General features: G+C 54.8%; 14 protein-coding genes across 14 annotated transcripts; 9 read left to right on the plus strand and 5 right to left on the minus strand.

Moving 5' to 3' along the window:
* Positions 1 to 48: 48 nt before the first annotated feature.
* Positions 49 to 2,376, plus strand: KL911_000431 (uncharacterized protein; the record flags this gene model as incomplete). Its single annotated transcript, XM_043199587.1, has 1 exon — positions 49 to 2,376. The coding sequence occupies one exon, from the start codon at positions 49 to 51 to the stop codon at positions 2,374 to 2,376; it is 2,328 nt and encodes a 775-aa protein (XP_043057124.1).
* Positions 2,377 to 2,381: 5 nt separating this feature from the next.
* On the minus strand, positions 2,382 to 4,910 carry KL911_000432 (uncharacterized protein; the record flags this gene model as incomplete). Its single annotated transcript, XM_043199598.1, has 2 exons — positions 2,382 to 4,288; positions 4,709 to 4,910. 2 exons carry the CDS (start codon positions 4,908 to 4,910, stop codon positions 2,382 to 2,384), a joined length of 2,109 nt encoding a protein of 702 aa, XP_043057125.1.
* A 191-nt stretch (positions 4,911 to 5,101) lies between these two features.
* KL911_000433 (uncharacterized protein) lies at positions 5,102 to 6,625 on the plus strand (the record flags this gene model as incomplete). The annotated part of the gene is made up of 1 exon (XM_043199609.1): positions 5,102 to 6,625. One exon carries the CDS (start codon positions 5,102 to 5,104, stop codon positions 6,623 to 6,625), a length of 1,524 nt encoding a protein of 507 aa, XP_043057126.1.
* Positions 6,626 to 6,670: 45 nt separating this feature from the next.
* On the plus strand, positions 6,671 to 7,285 carry KL911_000434 (uncharacterized protein; the record flags this gene model as incomplete). The annotated part of the gene is made up of 1 exon (XM_043199620.1): positions 6,671 to 7,285. One exon carries the CDS (start codon positions 6,671 to 6,673, stop codon positions 7,283 to 7,285), a length of 615 nt encoding a protein of 204 aa, XP_043057127.1.
* A 97-nt stretch (positions 7,286 to 7,382) lies between these two features.
* On the plus strand, positions 7,383 to 7,706 carry KL911_000435 (uncharacterized protein; the record flags this gene model as incomplete). Its single annotated transcript, XM_043199631.1, has 1 exon — positions 7,383 to 7,706. One exon carries the CDS (start codon positions 7,383 to 7,385, stop codon positions 7,704 to 7,706), a length of 324 nt encoding a protein of 107 aa, XP_043057128.1.
* Positions 7,707 to 7,932: 226 nt separating this feature from the next.
* Positions 7,933 to 8,373, plus strand: KL911_000436 (uncharacterized protein; the record flags this gene model as incomplete). The annotated part of the gene is made up of 1 exon (XM_043199642.1): positions 7,933 to 8,373. The coding sequence occupies one exon, from the start codon at positions 7,933 to 7,935 to the stop codon at positions 8,371 to 8,373; it is 441 nt and encodes a 146-aa protein (XP_043057129.1).
* A 53-nt stretch (positions 8,374 to 8,426) lies between these two features.
* On the minus strand, positions 8,427 to 10,829 carry KL911_000437 (uncharacterized protein; the record flags this gene model as incomplete). Its single annotated transcript, XM_043199653.1, has 1 exon — positions 8,427 to 10,829. The coding sequence occupies one exon, from the start codon at positions 10,827 to 10,829 to the stop codon at positions 8,427 to 8,429; it is 2,403 nt and encodes an 800-aa protein (XP_043057130.1).
* A 614-nt stretch (positions 10,830 to 11,443) lies between these two features.
* On the plus strand, positions 11,444 to 13,942 carry KL911_000438 (uncharacterized protein; the record flags this gene model as incomplete). The annotated part of the gene is made up of 1 exon (XM_043199664.1): positions 11,444 to 13,942. One exon carries the CDS (start codon positions 11,444 to 11,446, stop codon positions 13,940 to 13,942), a length of 2,499 nt encoding a protein of 832 aa, XP_043057131.1.
* Positions 13,943 to 13,971: 29 nt separating this feature from the next.
* KL911_000439 (uncharacterized protein) lies at positions 13,972 to 14,433 on the plus strand (the record flags this gene model as incomplete). The annotated part of the gene is made up of 1 exon (XM_043199675.1): positions 13,972 to 14,433. One exon carries the CDS (start codon positions 13,972 to 13,974, stop codon positions 14,431 to 14,433), a length of 462 nt encoding a protein of 153 aa, XP_043057132.1.
* Positions 14,434 to 14,487: 54 nt separating this feature from the next.
* On the minus strand, positions 14,488 to 16,218 carry KL911_000440 (uncharacterized protein; the record flags this gene model as incomplete). The annotated part of the gene is made up of 1 exon (XM_043199687.1): positions 14,488 to 16,218. One exon carries the CDS (start codon positions 16,216 to 16,218, stop codon positions 14,488 to 14,490), a length of 1,731 nt encoding a protein of 576 aa, XP_043057133.1.
* Positions 16,219 to 16,262: 44 nt separating this feature from the next.
* Positions 16,263 to 16,829, plus strand: KL911_000441 (uncharacterized protein; the record flags this gene model as incomplete). Its single annotated transcript, XM_043199698.1, has 1 exon — positions 16,263 to 16,829. One exon carries the CDS (start codon positions 16,263 to 16,265, stop codon positions 16,827 to 16,829), a length of 567 nt encoding a protein of 188 aa, XP_043057134.1.
* A 41-nt stretch (positions 16,830 to 16,870) lies between these two features.
* KL911_000442 (uncharacterized protein) lies at positions 16,871 to 17,509 on the minus strand (the record flags this gene model as incomplete). The annotated part of the gene is made up of 1 exon (XM_043199709.1): positions 16,871 to 17,509. The coding sequence occupies one exon, from the start codon at positions 17,507 to 17,509 to the stop codon at positions 16,871 to 16,873; it is 639 nt and encodes a 212-aa protein (XP_043057135.1).
* Positions 17,510 to 17,566: 57 nt separating this feature from the next.
* KL911_000443 (uncharacterized protein) lies at positions 17,567 to 19,006 on the plus strand (the record flags this gene model as incomplete). Its single annotated transcript, XM_043199720.1, has 1 exon — positions 17,567 to 19,006. One exon carries the CDS (start codon positions 17,567 to 17,569, stop codon positions 19,004 to 19,006), a length of 1,440 nt encoding a protein of 479 aa, XP_043057136.1.
* Positions 19,007 to 19,565: 559 nt separating this feature from the next.
* Positions 19,566 to 21,014, minus strand: KL911_000444 (uncharacterized protein; the record flags this gene model as incomplete). Its single annotated transcript, XM_043199731.1, has 1 exon — positions 19,566 to 21,014. The coding sequence occupies one exon, from the start codon at positions 21,012 to 21,014 to the stop codon at positions 19,566 to 19,568; it is 1,449 nt and encodes a 482-aa protein (XP_043057137.1).
* Between the last annotated feature and the right edge of the window lie 8 nt (positions 21,015 to 21,022).

Genomic DNA, 21,022 nt, shown 5'->3' on the forward strand with positions numbered 1-21,022 from the left:
AAAACTGTTTTTATCTCTTCCACGCGCGTACTCCTTACACCCTGATCCATGTACAAGTTCGTGGACGATCTGAACGAGCACCAGCGCGCGGCCGTGACGGCCTCTCCCCACAGCGCCGTTCTGGTGCTTGCCGGTCCCGGCACGGGCAAAACCAAGGTGATCACTGCAAGAGTCGCGTACCTGCTTCTGCACCACAAGCTGCCTCCACAGGACGTTGTAGTCGCCACGTTCACAAAAAAGGCCGCCAACGAGATGGTCGAGCGCCTCGCCGTGCTCCTGCAGCCGTATCCGCAGATCGACGCCAAAAAGCTGCTGATCGGGACCTTCCACTCGATTTGTGTCCGGATTTTGCGCAAATACGGCGGGCTGGTCGGTCTGAACGCCGGTTTCAAGATCGCAGACGAGACAGACGCCAAGCAGCTGATCAAGAAGGTGCTCCGGGTGATGGCAGAAAGCGGGTTGGACGTCTCCCTCAAAGACTCGGACGTCAAAAAATACAGAGCGTATATTTCGGCCTGCAAAAATAAAGCCCAGCTACCGGACCAGGTACCCGTTTCCAAGAAGGCTGGCGACACCAGCATCAAGCTGGAGGTGTACACGCTGTACCAAGAAGAGCTTGCACGGAATAACGTGATTGATTTCGACGATTGCTTGCTGCTGGTGCACAGGCTGCTCGCACACCACCCGTCGTGTATGGGCCGTGTGAAACACGTTCTGGTAGACGAATTCCAGGATACCAACAAGGTGCAGCTGGAGCTGGTGTACCAGCTGTCAGGATTCAACGAAAACTACAAGCACAACGTGACTGCTGTTGGCGACCCTGACCAGAGCATATATGCTTTCCGCAACGCAGAGGCCGAGAACTTTTACCGGATGGAGGACTACTACCGACAAAAGGGCGTTCCTGTTCTGAAAGTGGCTCTTACACAGAACTACCGCTCCACCAGCAACATCCTCACGCTTGCAGAGCACCTGATGAACCAGCAGTTTGCGCGACGGGAGCAAAAGTTTCTGCGCGCCCATAAAAAGGACGACATTCCCGTTCAGATGTTTGCATGCGCCACCAATAAGGCCGAGGCAAGCACGATCGCCGCGACGATCAAGCAGGTGGTCAAGCCAAACGGCACGCAGTACTCGGACATCGCCATTTTGCTGCGGTCCGGCTTTCTGTCCCGTGTCATCGAGCAGGAGCTGATCCACGCAAACCTGCCGTACCAGGTGGTGCACGGGCGATCTTTCTGGGAACGGCGCGAGATACGGCTCCTGATGGACTATTTGCGTGCCGTGGCGTCCGACATGGACTGGCTGGGGTACAGTCGGTGTTTGGATTTCCAGGTGAGCGGTCTGGGAGCGAAAAGTTTGCTGCTGCTCGAGGAGCAGCTGTCCGCGCAGAGGGCACGAAATCAGCCAGGCAACGTCTACGTGATGCTGGAGAGCATTGCGCGCGACGGGATGAAGGGCATCACGGCCAAGGCGCGCGCTGGGATCGGGGAGTTCGTTGCGCTGATCAAAAAAGCCCGCGAGCTGCTCCTCAGCGACGCAACCGAGCAGCAACAGCTGGAAAAAATGTTCGACCACATTGTGCAGCACAGCCGTGTTGTGAGCGTTGTCAACGAGGAGCGCATGGACAGAAAGGGCGACTCGCAGGAGGAGATCGAGGCGAACCTGAACGAGCTGAAAAACCAGCTGATCAGCTTCAATCTCCAGGAGGAAGATCTTTTACAGGACGCGTACGCCGAGGAGGACGAGCTGGAGGTGGCAGAGCAGTCGTTCGACCTCACAGCCAGCACGAGTCTTGAGAAACTGACGCAGTTCCTCGACTCGGTGTATCTGTACGAGGAGACGAAGATCGCAGAAAAAACCGTGTCCAAGGTGACCATCACGACGGTGCACGGATCCAAGGGACTCGAATGGCCGGTCGTGTTTGTCCCGTCGCTGTGCGAGGGCATTTTTCCGTCGCAGCACGCCACGAACGACGTCGGGGACACCACGAAAAACGAGGCAGCGCTCGACGAGGAGAGGCGGTGCATGTACGTCGCCGTGACACGCGCTAAGGAACGGCTGTATCTCAGCTATTTCAGAGAAACGCTAGGGTTTGGATTTGGCGATCCAGTCAAGAGAAAAAGCCGGTTCCTCAACCTGCCCAAGGGCCTCGTCAAGGTGGCCGACACCAGCGTCGCCAGCACGCCAAACCTGCTCTCGTCGTTCCAGCGGAACATAAAGCTCAACACGGGCTCGCTGGCGCTCGGCTCGGGCTTCCAGACGGCGTCCCGGCTCACCGGCGTGTCGCGGCTGCCTGACGGAGCAGTCAAGATCTCCAAGCCAAGAAAAAAACGGCTGGGCATGGGAAGACCGCTACGGTTCACGAAAAAATGAACGTGTCACGTGCGCACAGGATAGAGCAGTCTCGCCATGTACGCCTTGAATCCACCGCGCAGAAGCACGTCGTACGTTTTCAGGCGGCGCTCGTACTCGGCCGTGTGTTTCTCGTGCTCTTTGAGCGCCTCTAGGGCCTCGTGCCGGGCGATGAGCATGCGGCGGATTTTCCACTCGCGGATTGGCAGAAGGCACAGTACGCCAGCAGCCGCAAAACAGCCGCAGAATATCTGCGCCTTGATGAACGGCTTCGCCAACGTCATGTCTCTGAGCTTTAGTGCTACCACCTCGCAAAACATGGAAAAAACACCCATCCAGAAGTTCTCGTAGCTCCAGGCCGACGGAAACAGCTCCACGGGGACCGAGTCCGCCACCAGGGGCTGATTCAGCGTGGAAGCCACGCCAAAAGTGAGCCCGGAGAGAATAGCGTACGCGTACACCACGCCGGCCGTCGTCGCGTTGATCCACATGGCAAAGAGCAAAATCACCATGTTGATGCTCAGCAGCACCGCCATGTTCACGCGGCCCGTGTAGTCTGCTGCCAAACCGATGGAGAACCGGCCAATAGCCTGGCACCCGTTGAAGATCGCTGTCACGTGACTTCCTTGCGACGACGAGAGGCCCACAAACGTGCTGTACGCGGAGAGCGAGAAGAGCGCGACGATGTAGCAGGAGAGTGTTAGCACGAACCACAGCGTGATGAAGTGGACCTGCGGCAGTTTGACAACCTTGGCGTTGAACAGCACGTAGAATCTGGTGACGATCTCGCGGCGGGTCCTGAGTCGCCGTGTTGGGATGCGGTGTTTGAGCAGGCACGCGGCAAACGTGTTGCCCAGCACGGAGAAAATTGCCAGCATTCGCTGCGCCCACGCCGGGCTGCCTGTGCGGGAAATTATCGCCTGTGAGGACAGCGAGAAGACAACCCCTGCTATACCGCTAGCAGACACAATAATTCCCGAGGCAAGGCCTCTTTTCTTGTCAAACCATTCTGGGAAAATGACGATTGCCGGGTTGAAAACGAGCGCGAAGCCCAACCCAACGAGAATGCCCTCGGTTAGATACAGCTGCCACAGTTGTGTGGCGAACGAGGCCAGCAGATAGCCAGCCGTTTGGCATACAACGCCCGCCAGTATCACGGTTTTCATTCCCAGAATCGCGGACGCCATCTGAGCGAGCGGAGCCAGCGCCTGAGCGAGCGCCAGCACTATGCTGCCGATCAGAGCGAAATCTGTGGCAGACGAGCCGGGGAAGCTCCGTGCCTGGAGCCAGTGGTTCAGAAACACGCCGTAGCAGCCGTTGGCGCCCCAGGTTGCGAACATCATCAAGAACACACACGCGCAGATCACCCACGAGTAACCGGTGTCGACAGGCGGCAGTGACTCTGCTTCAGGTTCCTGCGGCTCTATGCTTTCTGAGCGGTTCGTGGCGATCCGGATAGCCTCGTTGAGGTCCACCGTCTCGCATCCCTGCGTCTCGGTTCGCACCATTTGCTGGTCGTCCTCTCTGGCTTGCTCGACGATCTGGCGAACACTGAGGATGCTTCTAGAAATCGACGAGGCCAGCGACGTCGATGTCCTCGTTCTGGCCACTCGGGACCCATTGGAGTACGCATGGACGACGTCTGGGAGCCGCACAGACTGGTGGTCATCTCGGAGCTCGGAGTCGAGCGAGGAAAATGAGCTATTGTCCATTAGATGAAATTGGTTTCTACTGCCGAAACTGGAAATAGTCGATAAGGCTGAATTCTTTATGTTTTCTCCGGTGTGAGGTGTGGTATGGTAGCCACACCTACACTTTGATTGCGTAGACGAGTCGTAGCGGCAGCCCGAGCGGGCTTTCTCCGAGGAGTTCGTGGTACGTGGCTTGTCTCTGACCAGTATCTCGTTCTCCTCTTTGGATTCGAGCGTTTTTTCTGTTTCGCTAAGTCTTTTGGTGAGCAGTTTCCTGATCCTTGACTCGCGGACTGTGGTGATCACAACGAAGCCGCCGATTGCAAAACCGCAGCAAACTGTGCCTTGATGAGCGGGTTTGGAATGCCGATTTTTCTCGGTCTCTGAAAAGCCACATTTTGGAGGAGAACTATGTCAGGACGAAGAACGAACGTTATGCCCAATTTGGCCTGCACTTGTAGTTTGAGCAAAAATCATTGCCATTCCAAGAACAATGCCGCCTACCTGAACCTAGTCCGTAGAACTGATACGTCCCCTATGAAGCTCAAAATGCAAAAACAAACTGTAGCAGCATTTTTCTAGCTCCACATGGAGCCATTGAAAGAAGCAAGGTGGTAGCAAAGGACCCGCGCGCAGCCTTTATCCTTTGACAGGCTTACAACGCTTTGGATTCAGGATTCGAGACGATGTATCGGCCTGCTGCTTCTCAAGGGCAAGATTTTCAGCCTTGGCTGGGGGGTCTGGGAGATACCTGTCCTCGAGAAAGGCGTCGATCGTTGAAGCACTCAAGGGGTATCGGAGCCAGTTTCGTGCTCCATGAGCGTATCCGGAGAGAATATTCTCTTTGGCATTACGGAGGTGCATATTCGAGGAAAACTCTGCCAAGCTAAATTGCTGCAACAATGCTAAACCAGGGTTGTCATGGTGTCAGGCATGAATTTGTGATCCACTTCAGAGGTGGATCCTGTCAACCAGTCGACCTCTGCAGGTCATGGCTGCGGTGCACGGATGCGAAAGAGATTTTTTTAAATATTTTTCCGATTTATTTATCTAGCATGGCTACCCTAATTCCACCGCCCTCGAAGAAACAGAAGAAGGAGGCCCAGCTTCCTCGAGAAGTTGACATTGTGCCCAAAAATCTGCCTGATGTGCTAATCAAGTTCCAGGCGTCGGACTCGGGCGACACCGTGGGAAGCTCTATCAGAGTGCCCGGTGGAATCACAGAAAAACAGCTCGAGGAGTTGTTGAACCAGCTTCAAAACAACACCGACGAGCCAGTCGCATACTCGTTTGCTGTCCAGAACGGCGACGATCTCATAGACGTGAAAGATAACATATACTTCTCAGTGCTCAAGCCGGGAATCAAAACCACAGAAGACACCCTTACACTGGTATTTACTCCCAGGGCCGTCTTCAAAGTGCGTCCCGTGACGAGGTCTTCGGGAACCATCAGCGGACACGGAGCCACAATTCTGGCAGCCCAGTTCCCGCCAGACACCAGCGGCTTCTTCGTGACCGGAGCGGGCGACTCTACCGCCAGACTTTGGGACTGCCACACGCAGACGATCAAGGCCACCATGAACGGCCACTCTAACTGGGTGCTCTGTGTGTCGTACTCTCCGTTTGGAAACGTTGTTGCTACTGGCTCGATGGATGGCAGTGTGCGACTCTGGGACGGCAAGACTGGCGCCCCAATTGGGTCCTCGCTTACCGGCCACTCAAAATTTGTGTCTTCTTTAGCTTGGGAGCCAGCACACTTGGTTCAACCAGGAGACAGTCCGCGGCTTGTTTCTGCCTCCAAAGACGGCACACTGAAAATATGGAATACGGCTTTGAAGCGTTGCGAAATGACGCTTTCGGGCCATTCGTCTTCGGTCTCTTGTGTCAAATGGGGTGGCACCAATCTCATATATTCTGGATCTCACGATAAAACTATCAAAGTATGGGACGCCAAGGAGGGCACGTGTGTTCAGACTCTCAAGGCACACGGCCACTGGATCAACCACATAGCGCTTTCGACGGACTTCGCCCTTAGAAGTGGACCGTTTGACCACACCGGAACCAAGCCCAAAGACGATGCAGAAAGACAGGCCAGGGCCTTGAAAAATTACGAAAAAGTGGCCAAAGTCGGCGGGAAAGTTGTCGAGAGAATGGTTTCGGCCAGTGACGATTTCACCATGTTCCTTTGGGAACCGGAAAAGTCGAACAAGCCGATCTGCCGTATGACTGGCCACCAAAAATTGGTCAACCATGTCTCGTTCTCGCCAGATGGCCGCTACATCACGTCTGCCTCCTTTGACAATTCCATCAAACTGTGGGACGGACGGGACGGGAAGTTTCTGGCCACTTTCCGCGGCCATGTGGCTGCCGTCTACCAAACAGCCTGGTCCTCCGATAACAGATTACTGGTGAGTTGCTCTAAGGACACCACCCTTAAGGTCTGGGATGTGCGCACTAGAAAACTGCTTTCGGATTTGCCCGGCCACGCAGATGAGGTTTATGCGGTCGACTGGAGCTTAGACGGCGCCAGGGTGGTGAGTGGTGGCAAGGACAAAATGGTGCGTATTTGGACACACTGATTAGGTAAGCTGGAAACTCGGAAAATAAACTTGGTAAATTCCACCATGACTAAAGTGTCACTGATCGTGGCGGCACTGGTTCCCAAGTACGGAATTGGCTACAAGGGCCAACTGCCGTGGGCGCTGAAGGAGGAAATGCGGTATTTTCGCAGAATCACGACGCAAACGGCAGATAAAAATAAGAAGAATGCCGTCGTGATGGGCAGAAAAACCTGGGAATCGATCCCAGAACGGTTCCGTCCTCTTAAGGGAAGAGTCAATGTGGTCTTGACGCGTGATGTGAGCTCCTTTTTGGGCAGATATTCCGAGGAAGTGGAGAAACATGGTGATGATGTCAAAGTAGCAGACGCTTTAAGAAGTGCGCTCCAGACGCTGGACATGGACATCATCGAGGAGGTTTTCGTCATTGGTGGAGCAGAACTCTATAATGACGTACTTCGAACCACGCCAGAGCTGGTCGATAGGCTACTTGTTACAGAAGTCAGGACGGAGAAAGAATTAGAAATGGACGCCTTTATCAACATCGGGGCACTCTGGAGAAAGCAGGATCCACATGTCTGGAAGTCGTACCTGGCCAGCAAAGGGCTGGCAAACGAGTTCTCGCAAGATAATTACGAGGCTGACTTCCGGTTCAGCTACCATATATATGCTAGGTGTTAGGTGTACAAGAGGGTTGCACGTGATGTGACATGTGCCCTAAGAAAACTTTTGCTCGAATAAAATATTGAAAAATTATTTACCATAATTCTACATCAAGATGGCTGAATCGCACAGACTCTACGTCAAGGGAAAGCACATCTCCTACCAAAGATCCAAGCACGTCACTAACCCAAACACCTCGCTCATCAAGATTGAGGGAGTTGCCAACGCTGACGAGGCCAAGTTCTACCTTGGTAAGAGAATCGCTTACGTTTACAGAGCCACCAAGGAGGTTAGAGGTTCCAAGATCAGATGTATCTGGGGAAAGGTTACCAGAACTCACGGAAACAACGGACTGGTGAGAGCACAATTTAAGAACAACTTGCCAGCAAAGACTTTCGGTGCTTCTGTCAGAATCATGCTGTACCCATCCAACATCTGAGCAGCCTGATGATAGCTAGCTATGATGTGTAATTAGAAGCAGACACAACGAAGAGTTGAAGAGGATATGTAAGACTAATATACGTCTTTATGTTAGACCTTGTCATGAGAGCCGTTTCTGGGCCTGAACTGAAGTAGAGTACGTTAAATTGTTCACATCTCTACACCATAATTCAAGCGCCAAATCCTTGCACCCAATTTTGTAATCCCTTAATTCTTTCCCCGCAATGATTCCTTGGGAAGGTCTATGGCCTTTTGGCTTGATGCTCACGTTCTTGGGGCTTTCTGGTGGTGCCATGAATGCTGTTTTTGTCAATTCCATTACCAGAAGCACAGAGTCGTCAAAGTCCCCCCAGCTTGACGATAACGACGATCGTATATTTGTTAGGCCGAGGTTCAATACCGATCAATGGGATAAGTATTTGGCTATCAGAGACTTGAGACTCACCGGTTCTCTTAGGGGCCAGCAAGCTGAACCAGAAGCACACGAGTCATTTGAGACAAACTCGCTGGTTTTTGCGAGCGAACAGAAAAAGCCTTGGGTGGTGAGAAAGCATTTCATCATGCGCAACACTCCGTCCAAGTGGATGAGCAGATACGACCCGGAACAGTCCAATAACTTGCAATCCATGAACGAAGACTTCTTAAGGGGTATGAAGAAGAGCTAGAGGTGCTATCCATGCTTATTTATTGTCATTAGACCTATTTATTATAACTTAACTTAAATTCTCACACTCCGCCGTTTGAAAAAATCCATCACCCGTTTAGCTGTCGAGTCCTTTTCACGACGAGCACCCATAGTCATGCGCCTTTCGGCAACATCATCTCTCTTGTTGCTAGGTTCCAACACTTTGCGCGGCGGAATAATTGGCTCTGAGGGTTGCAGTTCTTGCGAAAGATTGTTACTCGAGTAGAAACCTAGCATGCTGAACCGCTTGAATCTTGGAGCAGAGGTGGCAGACGTAGAAACACTCTTGCGGCTGTTGCGGTTCTCCTTCTCGTGCCTGCGCTCTGAAATGCTTGATTGGCGACTAGGGGCACTGAGAGGAGCGCTGATAGGGGCCATTATTCCGGATTTAAGCTCCGCCAGTTGGTTATCTTCCGGAACCTTCTTCACAGTGTCTTCAACTGCCGTAATAACTTGCGCTTGTTTCAGCTCGCCTGCAGGCTCAACTTTCTGTTCTTTCGCTGTTTCCACCTTCGCAGTCGACTCGGAGGACATAATTGGAGAGTTAGGAGTCGTGGTGGGCGACGAAATGGAGAAGATGTCGATGGCGTTCGATAACGAGTCAAAAGCTGCGCTTTTGCGTTTCTCAGATTCTTTCATAGTTTCCGTTTCCTCCTCCTTCTCCCCGTGATCAGTCAATGTTGTCAGCACACCGCTAGCACTGGCTTTGTCCAGGATAGGCTCAGTTGGCTGACACCATGAGTTGCAATGTTCTTTGACTGGAGACGAAGAATTGGAGCTAGCTCTGTCGAATAGCGGACGCGTCAGGCTTGTCTCAGAGGAATTAGCAGGAACAAGGAATGAAAGATCTGGAGATGGGAACATGTAGCCGGAAGATGCCGTTGCAGGATGGTATGAGGTGGGCCGTGGTCTGTTCGCTCTTGAAGGAAGCTTGGATGATATAGATGTTGTTGTCTGGGCTGAGTTGGGACAGTGAGCTCCAGTGGATCTCGAAATTGGCGGGAGCAAAGGCGGCAACATGCTTCTCTCTGAATGCTGGGCTGGGGACTCGGCTATAGTCTCGAAATTGAGAGGAGCGTTGGCAGAAATGATGCTATTGCTGCGCGACGTCCTTGTACCTTCGTTGAACGTGGCAGATCTTGGGACCGACGTCTTGAAATCGCTCTGAATGCTGTTTCTGCGCGACACTTCGAACTTGTCTGCCTCCACGACTGCTTGCAGTACCAAGCTGGCCGACGATCCAGCCTTTTCACGACCGCTGCGGTAGAGTTCGCGCGGAGTGGTAGGCGAGTGGTAGTTGTCCGATCCCGATGAGATGGCAACGGTATGCGAGGTCTGAGGGGCAGCAGGGTTCGAGTACAATAGCGATGAGTTAGTTTTTGGTGCGAAGGATTTGCTGTGCGGCTTGTTAAGCATGAGAGAAGCCGAGCTTGGGTTTTCCATGAGGGAGAGTCTTCTGTTGATCTTATCCTGTTGAGGCACGGACTGTCTGGCTCTGGTGTAGTTTCTGTCCCATTCAGAAGGTGTCACGGACAAGAATGGTGCATGTGGAGCCAGCCACGCGTGCGCCCTCACTTGCTTCAAGTCTATCCGTTTCTCTGGGTTTGGAACGATGATCTTACGAAGTAGGTCTCTTGAGCTTGGCTGGATGTACTCTGGGAAAGTCAGTGGCGTGGTGGTGATATAATGATACAGTCTGGCGATGTTATCACCATCAGGGTTTTGAGGATCGTCGTCAAAGGGGAGATATCCCGCCAGCATGGCATAGAGAATCACTCCGCAGGACCAAACGTCCACCTTGCGGCCCTCGTATGGCTCGCTGCTGACGACTAACTCAGGGGCCGCGTAGCACGGCGACCCACAGCTCGTCTTCATAAGGTCTGAGTTTCTGAAAGTGTTGACAAACCCGAAATCGGTGATGATGATGTTCTTGTGCTTGTCCAACAAGAGGTTCTCCAGCTTCAAGTCTCGATGCACAATACCCTTCGAGTGCATGTAATCGACGCCAGACACCAGTTGCGCAAAGAGACGACACGCCATCGACTCCTTGAGATAACGATGCTCGAGAATATAGTCGAAGAGCTCTCCACCCGACGCGTATTCAAGCACGATGCCAATGTACTTTTCGTTCTGTAGCACCTCTTCCAGCCTCACGATGTTGGGGTGGGCAAGCCGTTTTAGGGCATTGATCTCACGGTGTACCTTGTTTTCTTTTTCGGAGCCCTTTGGAATTGAGTCTCTGCGGATCAGCTTGATGGCGGCCTGCGAGGGGTGCTTGCCGTCTTTGCGCCAGCCAAGCTTCACCTTGCCAAACTCGCCTTCCCCCAACGTAGATCCCAAAACATAGGCTCCAAATCTCACTTCCTTGGCAGTTCTTCTCTTTGGCCCAGAATTCATGCTCAAACGAGAGCTTCTGGACGTCGGAGGCACACTCATTACGGATGTTGGGTAGGGTTCGCCTGGTGATATAGTGTTTCGTTGTTATAAGTCAAAAAGAGGTGTTGTAAAGTTAATCAAGGACGATCGACGGAGGGAGCTATGGTGGGAATAGTTTCAAATTTTTCGGCAGGGAAAAACATAAACATACGCCAAATGTTGTTTATTTTTTGCCATTACAGGAAGAAAAAAGGGGGGCCAAACCTTTTTCTGGCACTAGTTTCCTGGATCGAGGTTAGTCTGCGGCTCTGGAATAGGCCGTGAATAACGTTAGGGCGCTAGGAGCTGTGTGCTTGAGGCTTGCTGGGATAGGTGCGCCATCCCTGGGTGAATATGTAATTATGAAATTGCCGGGCATACGCACATTTGCGATGTGTCTGCCGCGGCCGCTGCAGTGTTGCTCCACAGGCCTGTTGGCTGATGTGACAGGTCAGACGCACATGTTGCAGAGGTGAGAAGCTATTACCTTGTCTGTGTTTTTGGCTTTGTGGTGTACGGGTGTTGGCTTTTTGGGCAGCGACGCGTCGGCGGTCCCAGAACTGAACGCGTCTCATTTCCCGAATGTGGAAATATGCACGAAATTTGCAACAAAATCTTCTCCCTCCTTTCTTCTCATGGACGGAATCGTTGAAGCTGCCGACGCCGTTTTTGGCGAGCGTGTCAGAGTGTTCCAGGAGTTTCTCGATGCAGATCTCGACTCCCAGACAGACTACAAAGATGCCATCAAACTCATGTTGCAGAAAGGCGAACGTCGTCTTGCCGTGTCAATCGACGAGCTACGCGAATTCAATGCTGATTTTGCCAACGGTCTATTGAACCAGCCGGCCGACTATCTTCCTGCCGCGGAGACGGCCCTTAGAGAAACCGTTCTGGCGCTTTTCAATGCGTACGAGTACACGCAGATGGAGGTGACACAGGACTCTGACTTCTATTTGGCTTTTCGCGGCGCTTTCGGAGCGCACCAGCTCACTCCTCGCTCTATCAACTCGTCTTTCCTGTCTAAGATGGTGTCTGTGGAAGGGATTGTGACCCGCGCATCGCTCATCCGCCCCAAGATTATAAAATCTGTGCACTACTGTGAGGCCACGGAAAAATTCCACGCGAGAGAATACCGCGACCAAACCACCAGTTTCAACCCAATCACGACCTCCGCCAACTATCCGACCGAGGACCCGGACGGAAACAAGTTGATAACCGAGTATGGCTACTCCAAGTATAGAGACCACCAAACGGTCGCTATTCAAGAGCTGCCTGAATTTGCGCCTGCTGGTCAGTTGCCACGTTCGGTGGATGTCATTTTGGATGACGACCTGGTCGACAAAGTCAAGCCGGGCGATAGAGTGCAGGTGATCGGTGTGTTCCGGTCACTGGGAGGCGGGCAGAACAACAGCTCGGCCTTCAAAGTGGTAATTCTCGGCAACTCTCTGTATCCCTTACATGCTCGGTCGTCGTCTGTTCAGGCTGTTGAGAAAATCACCGATTACGATATAAGAGACATCAACAAGCTCGCCAAAAGGAAAGACATTTTTGAGATCATGTCGCAGTCTCTTGCTCCGTCGATCTACGGCCATGAATATATCAAAAAGGCCGTCTTGCTTATGCTTCTTGGGGGAGAAGAGAAAAATCTGCCCAACGGCACGCATTTGCGTGGAGACATCAACTTGTTGATGGTGGGTGATCCGTCCACAGCCAAGTCGCAGATCCTGCGGTTTGTGCTCAACACGGCCTCGTTGGCCATTGCCACCACCGGTCGTGGTTCCTCTGGCGTTGGTTTGACTGCGGCTGTCACCACCGACAAAGAGACTGGCGAGAGACGGCTGGAGGCCGGTGCGATGGTTCTGGCCGACAGGGGAGTGGTGTGCATCGACGAGTTTGACAAGATGAGTGACGTCGACCGTGTCGCGATTCACGAAGTTATGGAGCAACAGACCATCACGATCTCGAAAGCAGGGATCCACACTTCGCTCAATGCTAGATGTTCGGTGATTGCTGCTGCCAACCCGGTTTACGGCCAGTACGACACTTTCAAGTCGCCGCAGCAGAATATCGCGCTTCCCGATTCGCTGCTCTCGCGTTTCGATTTGCTGTTTGTGGTGACGGACGAGATCTCCGACGAAAGAGACCGCCAGATCAGTGAGCACGTGCTGCGGATGCACAGGTATCTTCCGAAAGGCTACGTGGAGGGTGAGCCGATCAGAGAGCGTCCCGCCGTGACTCTGGCCGTTGGCGACCGGCCATTGGAGCCAGAGGAGGAAACCACCGACGTTTTCGAGAAATTTAATCCGCTACTGCACGCGGGAGCTGCCGAGGCCTCGAAGGGCAAGACGCCGCAGATTGTGACGATTCCGTTTTTGAAGAAGTACATCCAGTACGCGAAGCAGAGAATCCACCCTGTTCTGACCAAGAATGCCACAAACATGATTGTGGACATCTACGCCGAGTTGCGGAACGACGACAACACCAAGAACGCCAGAACCACGCCGATCACGGCAAGAACACTCGAGACCCTGATCAGATTGTCTACTGCGCACGCCAAGGTGCGCCTGTCGCAGACCGTTGACCTGAAGGACGTGAAGGTTGCACAGGAACTGCTGAGATTCGCTCTGTTCAAAGAGAAAATGAGCAAGCGCAACGCACCACAGAAAAAGAAGCGGAAGGTCGCCACCGACGTTCTGGCAGAGAGCGAAAGCGACGAGGAGAGCGATTTTGCGTCCGAGGCCGAGGACGACGAGGTTATTGGAAACAAGATCTTGACGAGAAGACAGAAGGCGTTGCAGCAGATCCACGAGGACCAGCAGGTGGACGAGCACGAGATGGAGGATCTGGCTAAAGACGTCGAGTCGCAGCATCTGGGAGAGGTGTCTGTTTCGCGGGCCGTCAACACTGTGGGTCTCTCGCCGGCCAGATACGAGCTATTCAAGAAAACTGTTTCTTCGGTGTTCATGGCGAACCCGGGCGTCGAGGAGTTTAAGAGCGACGCTTTGCTACAGATGGTCAATGCCGAGCTGTCGCAGGAGGACCAGTTCACTGCGCAGGAAGCGGAAAGAGCGATTGAGCGGATGGAGGCCGAGAATATTGTGATGGCCAGCGAGGGCAGTATATGGAGAATCTAAAAATGATTTTGAATAAATTAAATAATTTAATGTCAGTGGGGCCTTCTGGTAGAAAGATTATTCTAGACGAGAACGGCAAGCCTTGCCGCTCGTGCAACACACTGCTGGACTTCAAGGCAGTGACCAAGTCGGTGAACAAGACCGTGGCCGACGACTGTCCTCCGGACGTGGAGCAGCTCGGCCGGGCCACCTGGACGTTTCTGCACTCTGTTGCAGCCCGGTATCCGGAGCAGGCGTCTGAGGAACAGCAAGAGGACATGAAGACGTTTTTGCGTGTGTTTGGTAACATTTACCCGTGCTGGTTCTGTGCCAAAGACTTCAGACAGTACATGGAGAAGGACAAGCCCAAGGTGCGGACACAGGAGGAGTTTGGCAGGTGGCTGTGCGACGCGCACAATGAGGTGAACGAGAAGCTGGGGAAGAAGAAGTTCGACTGCAATCTGTGGAAAGAGCGTTGGAAAGATGGCTGGAAAGACGGTAGATGTGATTAGATGAAAAATGTGACTATATTTGTACATAGGCGATAATATACCAAGGATAATACATCAGGTGTAGAGAGAGAGGTTGAGAGGCACCGAGCTGCCTCTGCCCGATGGGTACAGTTTCTGTTTGTTTTCGAAACGTCTTGGTTTGGGCAGGTCTCCCTCGTTTGTGAAGCGGAACCGCGACTCGTCGATCTGGATCCTTGTCGAGGTGGCCGGTGCTCCGATAGTGTAGATCGAGGCGTCGATCTTGCGCAAGTCCGACCCGACCGCCTGCTGGCTGTTGATTTTGTTCTCGTCCGGCGCTTTTGAGCGCGAGAGCGTAAATCTGTGCTTGGACTCTGCTGACGGTGGTGGTGGGGGTGGAGCTTTTTTCGCGGCTGGCACAGCCGGAGCAGACAGTTTGGGGGGCGCTGGCGCGGCTGTCGGCGCCACTGATGGACTGTACGTGGGCGAGGGAGGAGCCGGCGCAGGCGGAGCCGGAGCTGGAGGTGGAGGCGGCGCAGCCGGTGCCTTGGAAGCTGGCAGTGAGGGAGCCGGCGCAGGAGGAGGGGGGGGTGTCTGCGGACCAGGAGACGGAGGATGAGTAGGGGGCTGCGCGAAGGCGGCAACAGGTGGCTGTGGAGGAGCCGGAGGGGTTGGGGGAGCTGGAGACTTTGCTGGAGGTGCCGAGGGCGTAGGGGGTGCCGAAGGTGTAGGGGGTGCTGGAGGTGTAGGTGGAACTGAAGGTGTAGGTGGAACCGACGGTATAGGTGGTGCCGACGGGAGCGATGGGGCAGGTGGCTTTGCCATGGTAGGTACCGGGGGCGCCGGGGGCGCGGCCGCAGGGGTAGGCGGGGCAGGAGGCTCAGCCATTTTCTTAGGTGGCTGCTTGGGAGCAGCAGGCGCACTCGTGGCGGGCACCGGTGGGGCGGCCATGGAGGGCACGGCAGGGACCTGTGGCTGTGTTGGCTTTTCCGTCTTCACGTCCTCGTCGCTGACGACGTGCGTGTCGTCTCGTCTGGCGTTGATTTCTGCCAGAAACGGAAGAGCGCCCGGTGAAGGGCCAGGCTTGACCGCCGGCGTGGGCAACTTCGAGGGCCCGGAAGAGGTGTTCTGTGGGCGTGCTGCCGGCGCAGACGGAACCGGCGGTGGAGGGGGGACTGTTGACGACGGTGGCGGAGGTGGAGCTGACGTGGACGGCAAAGGAGGGGCCGGCGCAGACAAGGAGGGAGGCGGAGGAGGAGCTGGTGCCGATGAGGACGGCAGCGGAGGCGGCGGTGGTGCCGTGGACGAGGGGACTGGCGGCGGTGCGCCAGGAACAGGAGGTGCCGAGGACGCTGGCACTTTTGGCACTGCTGGCGCAGTTCCAGGGACTGGAGGCACACTTACAGTCTTGCTGTCGCGTTTGGGGCGCGCCGACGGCACTGCTGGCATCGCTGGCACGGGAGTGGCCGGTTTTTCGGGCGCTGCAGGCGCTTTTGCGCTGTCACCTCTGTGTCTGAGTTTAGGCATTCCATTCGCAAAGATGTCGCCCAATTGCGGCACTCCTGCGGGAACTGCCGGGGCAGAGGGCACTGACGGCGCACTGGGGGCGCCTACGGCTGGGGACGACGCAGTGGAGTCCACAACCCCACCGACCATGGGCTTCGAGCGGTCGTTGGTGACGGCCTTTTTCAGGGCCTTGCCCTTGCGGATGTCGCCGAGCAGCGCGTCTCTATCGGGAGTCACCTTGGGCAGCTTTGCCGGCGCCTGCGACGGTGGCCCGCCCATTGGCGGCGCCGGAGGAGGAGGAGGTGGCGGAGGAGCTGACATGGAATATTGAGAAAAAAAACATCTTAGCACCGCAAAATTTTACCATGTGGCGACGATTCTACAGTCTCGAGCGGACGCTGCTGGTGAGCCGGTTGCCGTTCGACGTGACGGAGCAGCAGGTCGGCGACGTGTTCAAGGTGCTGGGCGGGCTGCGCAACGTGCGGCTAGTCAAGGAAAACGGCAAGTTCAAGGGATACGGCTACGTTGAGTTCGAGAGCGAGGAGCAGGCCCGTGCTGCCAAAGTGCAGATGCAGGGCCGTGTGATCAAAAACCTGCCGATCCGGCTGGATCTGCGCAGCGAGGTGGAGCAGCGTCGCAACTACCTGGAGCAGAAAAAGTACGAGATTTTGGTGGTAAGAAACCTGCCCTACGAGGCTACCGAGGACGAGGTGATGAAACTGTTTGCGCCGCTGCATGCGATTCGATGCGGGCTGGCCAAGGCGCCGATCACCAAGAAGTGTCTGGGCTACGGGTTTGTGCGGTTTTTGAGCCCGAAGCTGGCGCTCAAGGCGATCAAGAGGATCAAGGAGAGCCCGCTGTTTCTAAAAGACAGACGGCTCAAGGTGGAGTTTGCGCAGAAGAAAGAGGACGGATACAAGTACATAGTGTAATACAAACGTAGACAATCATCTGATCATTAGACTATATACAGCTAGTTGTCTCTAACAACACCAACCTTGGCAGGACGCAGAACTCTCCCGTTGAGCTCGAATCCGGGCTGCTGGACGTGGAACACCGTGCCCGGCTCCTTTCCCTCCACAGGGGCCTGGAAAGTGGCCTCGTGGCGGTTTGGGTCGAACCGCTCGTCGACAGGGTCGATCTTGCTCAGACCGTGTCTGGCAAGCGTCTTCTCGAAAACGTCTCTGGTCATCTTCACACCCTCGTACAGCTGCGCAACCTCCTGGTTGCTCTTCAGAGTTTCGTCCTTGACGGCATTCAGGGCATGTCCGAAATTGTCGATACTTTCCAACAGGTCCTTGGCAAACTGCTGCAGAGCGAAGTCCTTGGCCTTCTGCATTTCTCTCTTGGTGGTCTCTTGCAGATTCCTGAAATCGGCCACCGAGCGCACGTATAGGTCCTTGAGCTCGGCGCACTCTTTGTCCTTGGCCAGCAACTTCTCCTTGGTGGAGGCAAGCTCCGACTCCAGAGCGGCAACCGACTTCTCGCCGCTGTTCTGGGCGGCCTCTGCGGCCTCCTTCTTGGCCTCCTTCTTGGCCTCATTCAGCCACACACGGCTGGTGGCAAAACCCCGGTACCCTCTTGTTCCTTGTCTGACTGCTCTGACCCACATTCTGGTTGGAAAATACTGGTGAAATGTTTTTTTTTGTTCGTTTTTTTTTTACCCGGCATGTCTTCTGTTCAGTTCGGAAACGACTACTACGACTCTCTCCAGACGCTCACGTTCAATTCGCGGCCCATCATAGAGAGCCACACGCAGCTGGCGCAGGAGAACGTGGAGCACGCGGCGGAAATCGTCAAGGCTGTAGAGAAGCGGATCTCAAAAGCCATTCCCACACAGAAACTGTTCGCCCTTTATCTTCTAGACTCGATATGTAAAGTGGTTGGCAGTCCGTATACTCGGCTCTTTAGCATAAACCTGTATAAGACGTTTACACAGACATACTCGCTCGTCGACGACCCGACCCGCGTCAAAATGATCAAACTATTCAAGACATGGAAGATGGCTAACCCAGTAACGGGAATGCCCCTGTTCAACGACGACCAGCTGGACCTCATCGAGAAGTTTCTTATTCGCGCCACCGCCAACAACAAGATCGAGGAGCCGCTTTCCAAAGAGGTCCTCATCAAGGACATCGACGACCTGAAGCGTATGGTTGGCCAGCGTCTCAATAGAGGCGCCGACCAGAAAACCAAGCAGCGCTTCGAGCTTCTAGACCAGCTGCAGAACATCATCTCGCAGCCGGCCCAGATCCCCCTCCAGCAGCTCGAAGTGGTGCGGAGACAGCTCGCAGGCATCCGGGAAGACGAGTACAGAAGAGTCCAGCCACCGTCGTTTGCTCAGCCGGTTCCGGCGGTCCCGCCGGGCCCACCGGGCCCAGCGTCGCTGCCCAACATTCCTCCTGTGCCAGCGTCGCTCCCAAAGATCCCCACGCCGGCCCCAGGTCCGGCCGTGTTCTCCACGCCGGAGTTGCAGAAACTTCTAGGACTCAACCCGGAGAAGGCTCTCACGCCGCAGCCGTCCTCGCAGCAGCCGGCTCCCGCGTCGTCGGGCCTTGTGATGCTGTCGATCGAGCTGAGCCAGGCGCTTCTCAACAACCACAAGCCCACGGCAGACGAGATTTCTCTAATCTACTCTTCGAAGCCCAACCAGTGCTCGAACTGTCCGAAGCGTTTCGCCAGCACGCCCGACGGCACTATAGCGCGGCAGCAGCACTTAGACTGGCATTTCCGCACAAACAAGAAACTGAAGGACACGGGCAAACAGCTGTACAACAGGGCGTGGTATCTGAACGATGCAAAATGGGTTGAGTTCAAGGAAGACGAGATAGTGGGCTACACGTCAGACACTCTGGAGACCAACCGAGTCGTGGTGAAGGAGGCTCTGTCCGAGGAGGAGGTCAACAAGCAGATAGTTGCCATTCCGGAAGATAGCGATAACGAGACGGTGTGTGGAATCTGTAGAGAAAAACTAGTTGGAGTGTTTGACGACGAGATGGGCGAATGGATCTGGCGAAACGCCATAGAGAAAAAGGGCAGAGTGTACCATTATAGCTGCTGGGTTGAGACGAAGGGAAACCTCAGAGACCGGTCGCCTGAGCGGAAGTAGCTCTGCTCGGGTCCTGTGTTCCTACTTCTCCTCGCGATAGATAAATAGTCATAATAACTCACATTGTGTGGATAATAAATAAGAAGCCTCAGTGTTTGTGTTCCTGGCTCTCTTTGGCAAACCTGGGGGCCACAAAATCCTCGTAGACACTCACCACCACAAACGCAGCCACGCCGAGTCCGAGGCCCGGCAGCGCGCCTTTGAGCCGCTGCGTCTTATGGAACACTCCTTCGTATCTCCACGCATCTCTGAGTCAGTAGCCATTGGCGAAATAATTACCTTTTTGTCCAAGGATCGTTTGGTTGAGCCATCCCCTCAATTTAGCTTAAAATAATAATTTCTATCTGGAGGTGCAAAAAATAAACTTGCAAAAAAATACTTCAGATTATTCATCATGTCTGACAACGTAGCAGAGTCTTTGCTAAATGAGCTGAGACGCGGTGAATACACCTGTCTAGTCTGTACAGGTGAGATGGACAAGTCCTCCAGGATTTGGTCCTGTCACCACTGCTACAGGGCGTTCGATCTGCCCTGCATCCGAGATTGGGCCAAAAGAGGATCATCCACCGCGAAAGACCGTTCCTGGCGATGTCCTTCGTGCAACAACACCCATTTCAAGCTCCCGAAACAGTACACGTGCTGGTGTGGCAAGGTGCTCAACCCGCCGGAAAACGAGTTCGAGCCCCATTCCTGTGGCCAGACCTGCAACTCGCCGCTGCCCGACTGCGTCCACGGCTGCTCTCTTCCTTGCCACCCGGGACCGCATATCAAGAAGTGCACGGCCATGGGGCCCGTGATGAAGTGCAGCTGTGGAGCTGCCGAGCGGCAGCTCCCCTGCGTGTTGACTCCCTACAAGACGGGGTGGTCGTGCTCCCGGCCCTGCGACGACCTGATGCCGTGCAATTTGCACAGGTGCGGCCGGAACTGCCACGCCGGTCTGTGCGGTCCCTGCGAAGAACCCATCACCGGCCGGTGCTACTGCGGAAAACACACTGCTTCGCTCAAGTGCCATGAGCGTGCTCCCCTGCGTTCTCTCACGGCAGCTGCCCAGTGGACGGGCTGTTTCCAGTGCGACGAGGTCTGCGACGACTTGTTGGACTGCGGGAACCACAGGTGCACCGAACCGTGTCATGCGAAGACGCCCAACGGCCACAAGTGTCCTCGTTCGCCAGGCCTGCTGAGCCACTGTCCATGCGGAAAGCATAGACTGGACCAGCTCGCTTCTCCAAGAACGTCCTGCTTGGACCCAGTGGCGACCTGCGGCGAGATTTGCGGCAAGAAGCTGGACTGTGGCCACACGTGCTACTGGCCGTGCCACGAAGGAGAGTGTGCGCCGTGCTACGCGGTGGTGGACTCCAAGTGTCGTTGCAACTACACTCAGTTCTCGGTGGCTTGTAAACTGGCGCAGCAAGGCTACGTTCCCGCGTGCAACCACAAGTGCCAGGCTCTGATGAGCTGCCGTCGCCACAGATGCATGGAAGTCTGCTGCGAGTACGAGCCGGTGGCTGCTGTGCGCGAGCGGAACAGACTCAAGGGAATCAGGAAGAATACGATCGACGCGCGCACCGCGGCCGACCAGATGACGATCGAGGCGGTGCACGTGTGCACGCGAGAGTGCGGCAAGCTGCTCTCGTGCGGCAAACACTACTGCCAGATGACCTGCCATCTGGGCCCCTGTCGGCCCTGTCTGGAGTCCTCGTCCGAGGACCTCGTGTGCCATTGCGGCCAGACCGTCGTCGCCGCTCCTGTGCGGTGCGGAACCAAGCTCCCCGTATGCCTGAACCAGTGCCAGCGGCCCACGAAATGCGGACACCGGCCAGAGATCCACAACTGCCACGAGGACGACAAGGAGTGTCCGCGGTGCACGGAGCGGGTGACAAAGCACTGCCAGTGCTCGAAACATGTCGAGATCAAGAACGCGATGTGCTACCAGACGGTTGTGTCGTGCGGCCGTGTCTGCAACGAGCTTCTTTCTTGCGGTACCCACAGATGCCCTAAAATCTGCCATCCGCCAGG

This window comes from Ogataea haglerorum, assembly GCF_019207285.1.
Source record: "Ogataea haglerorum isolate 81-453-3 chromosome Unknown 81-453-3_NODE_1_length_915391_cov_96.871712, whole genome shotgun sequence".
NCBI lineage: Eukaryota > Fungi > Ascomycota > Pichiomycetes > Pichiales > Pichiaceae > Ogataea > Ogataea haglerorum.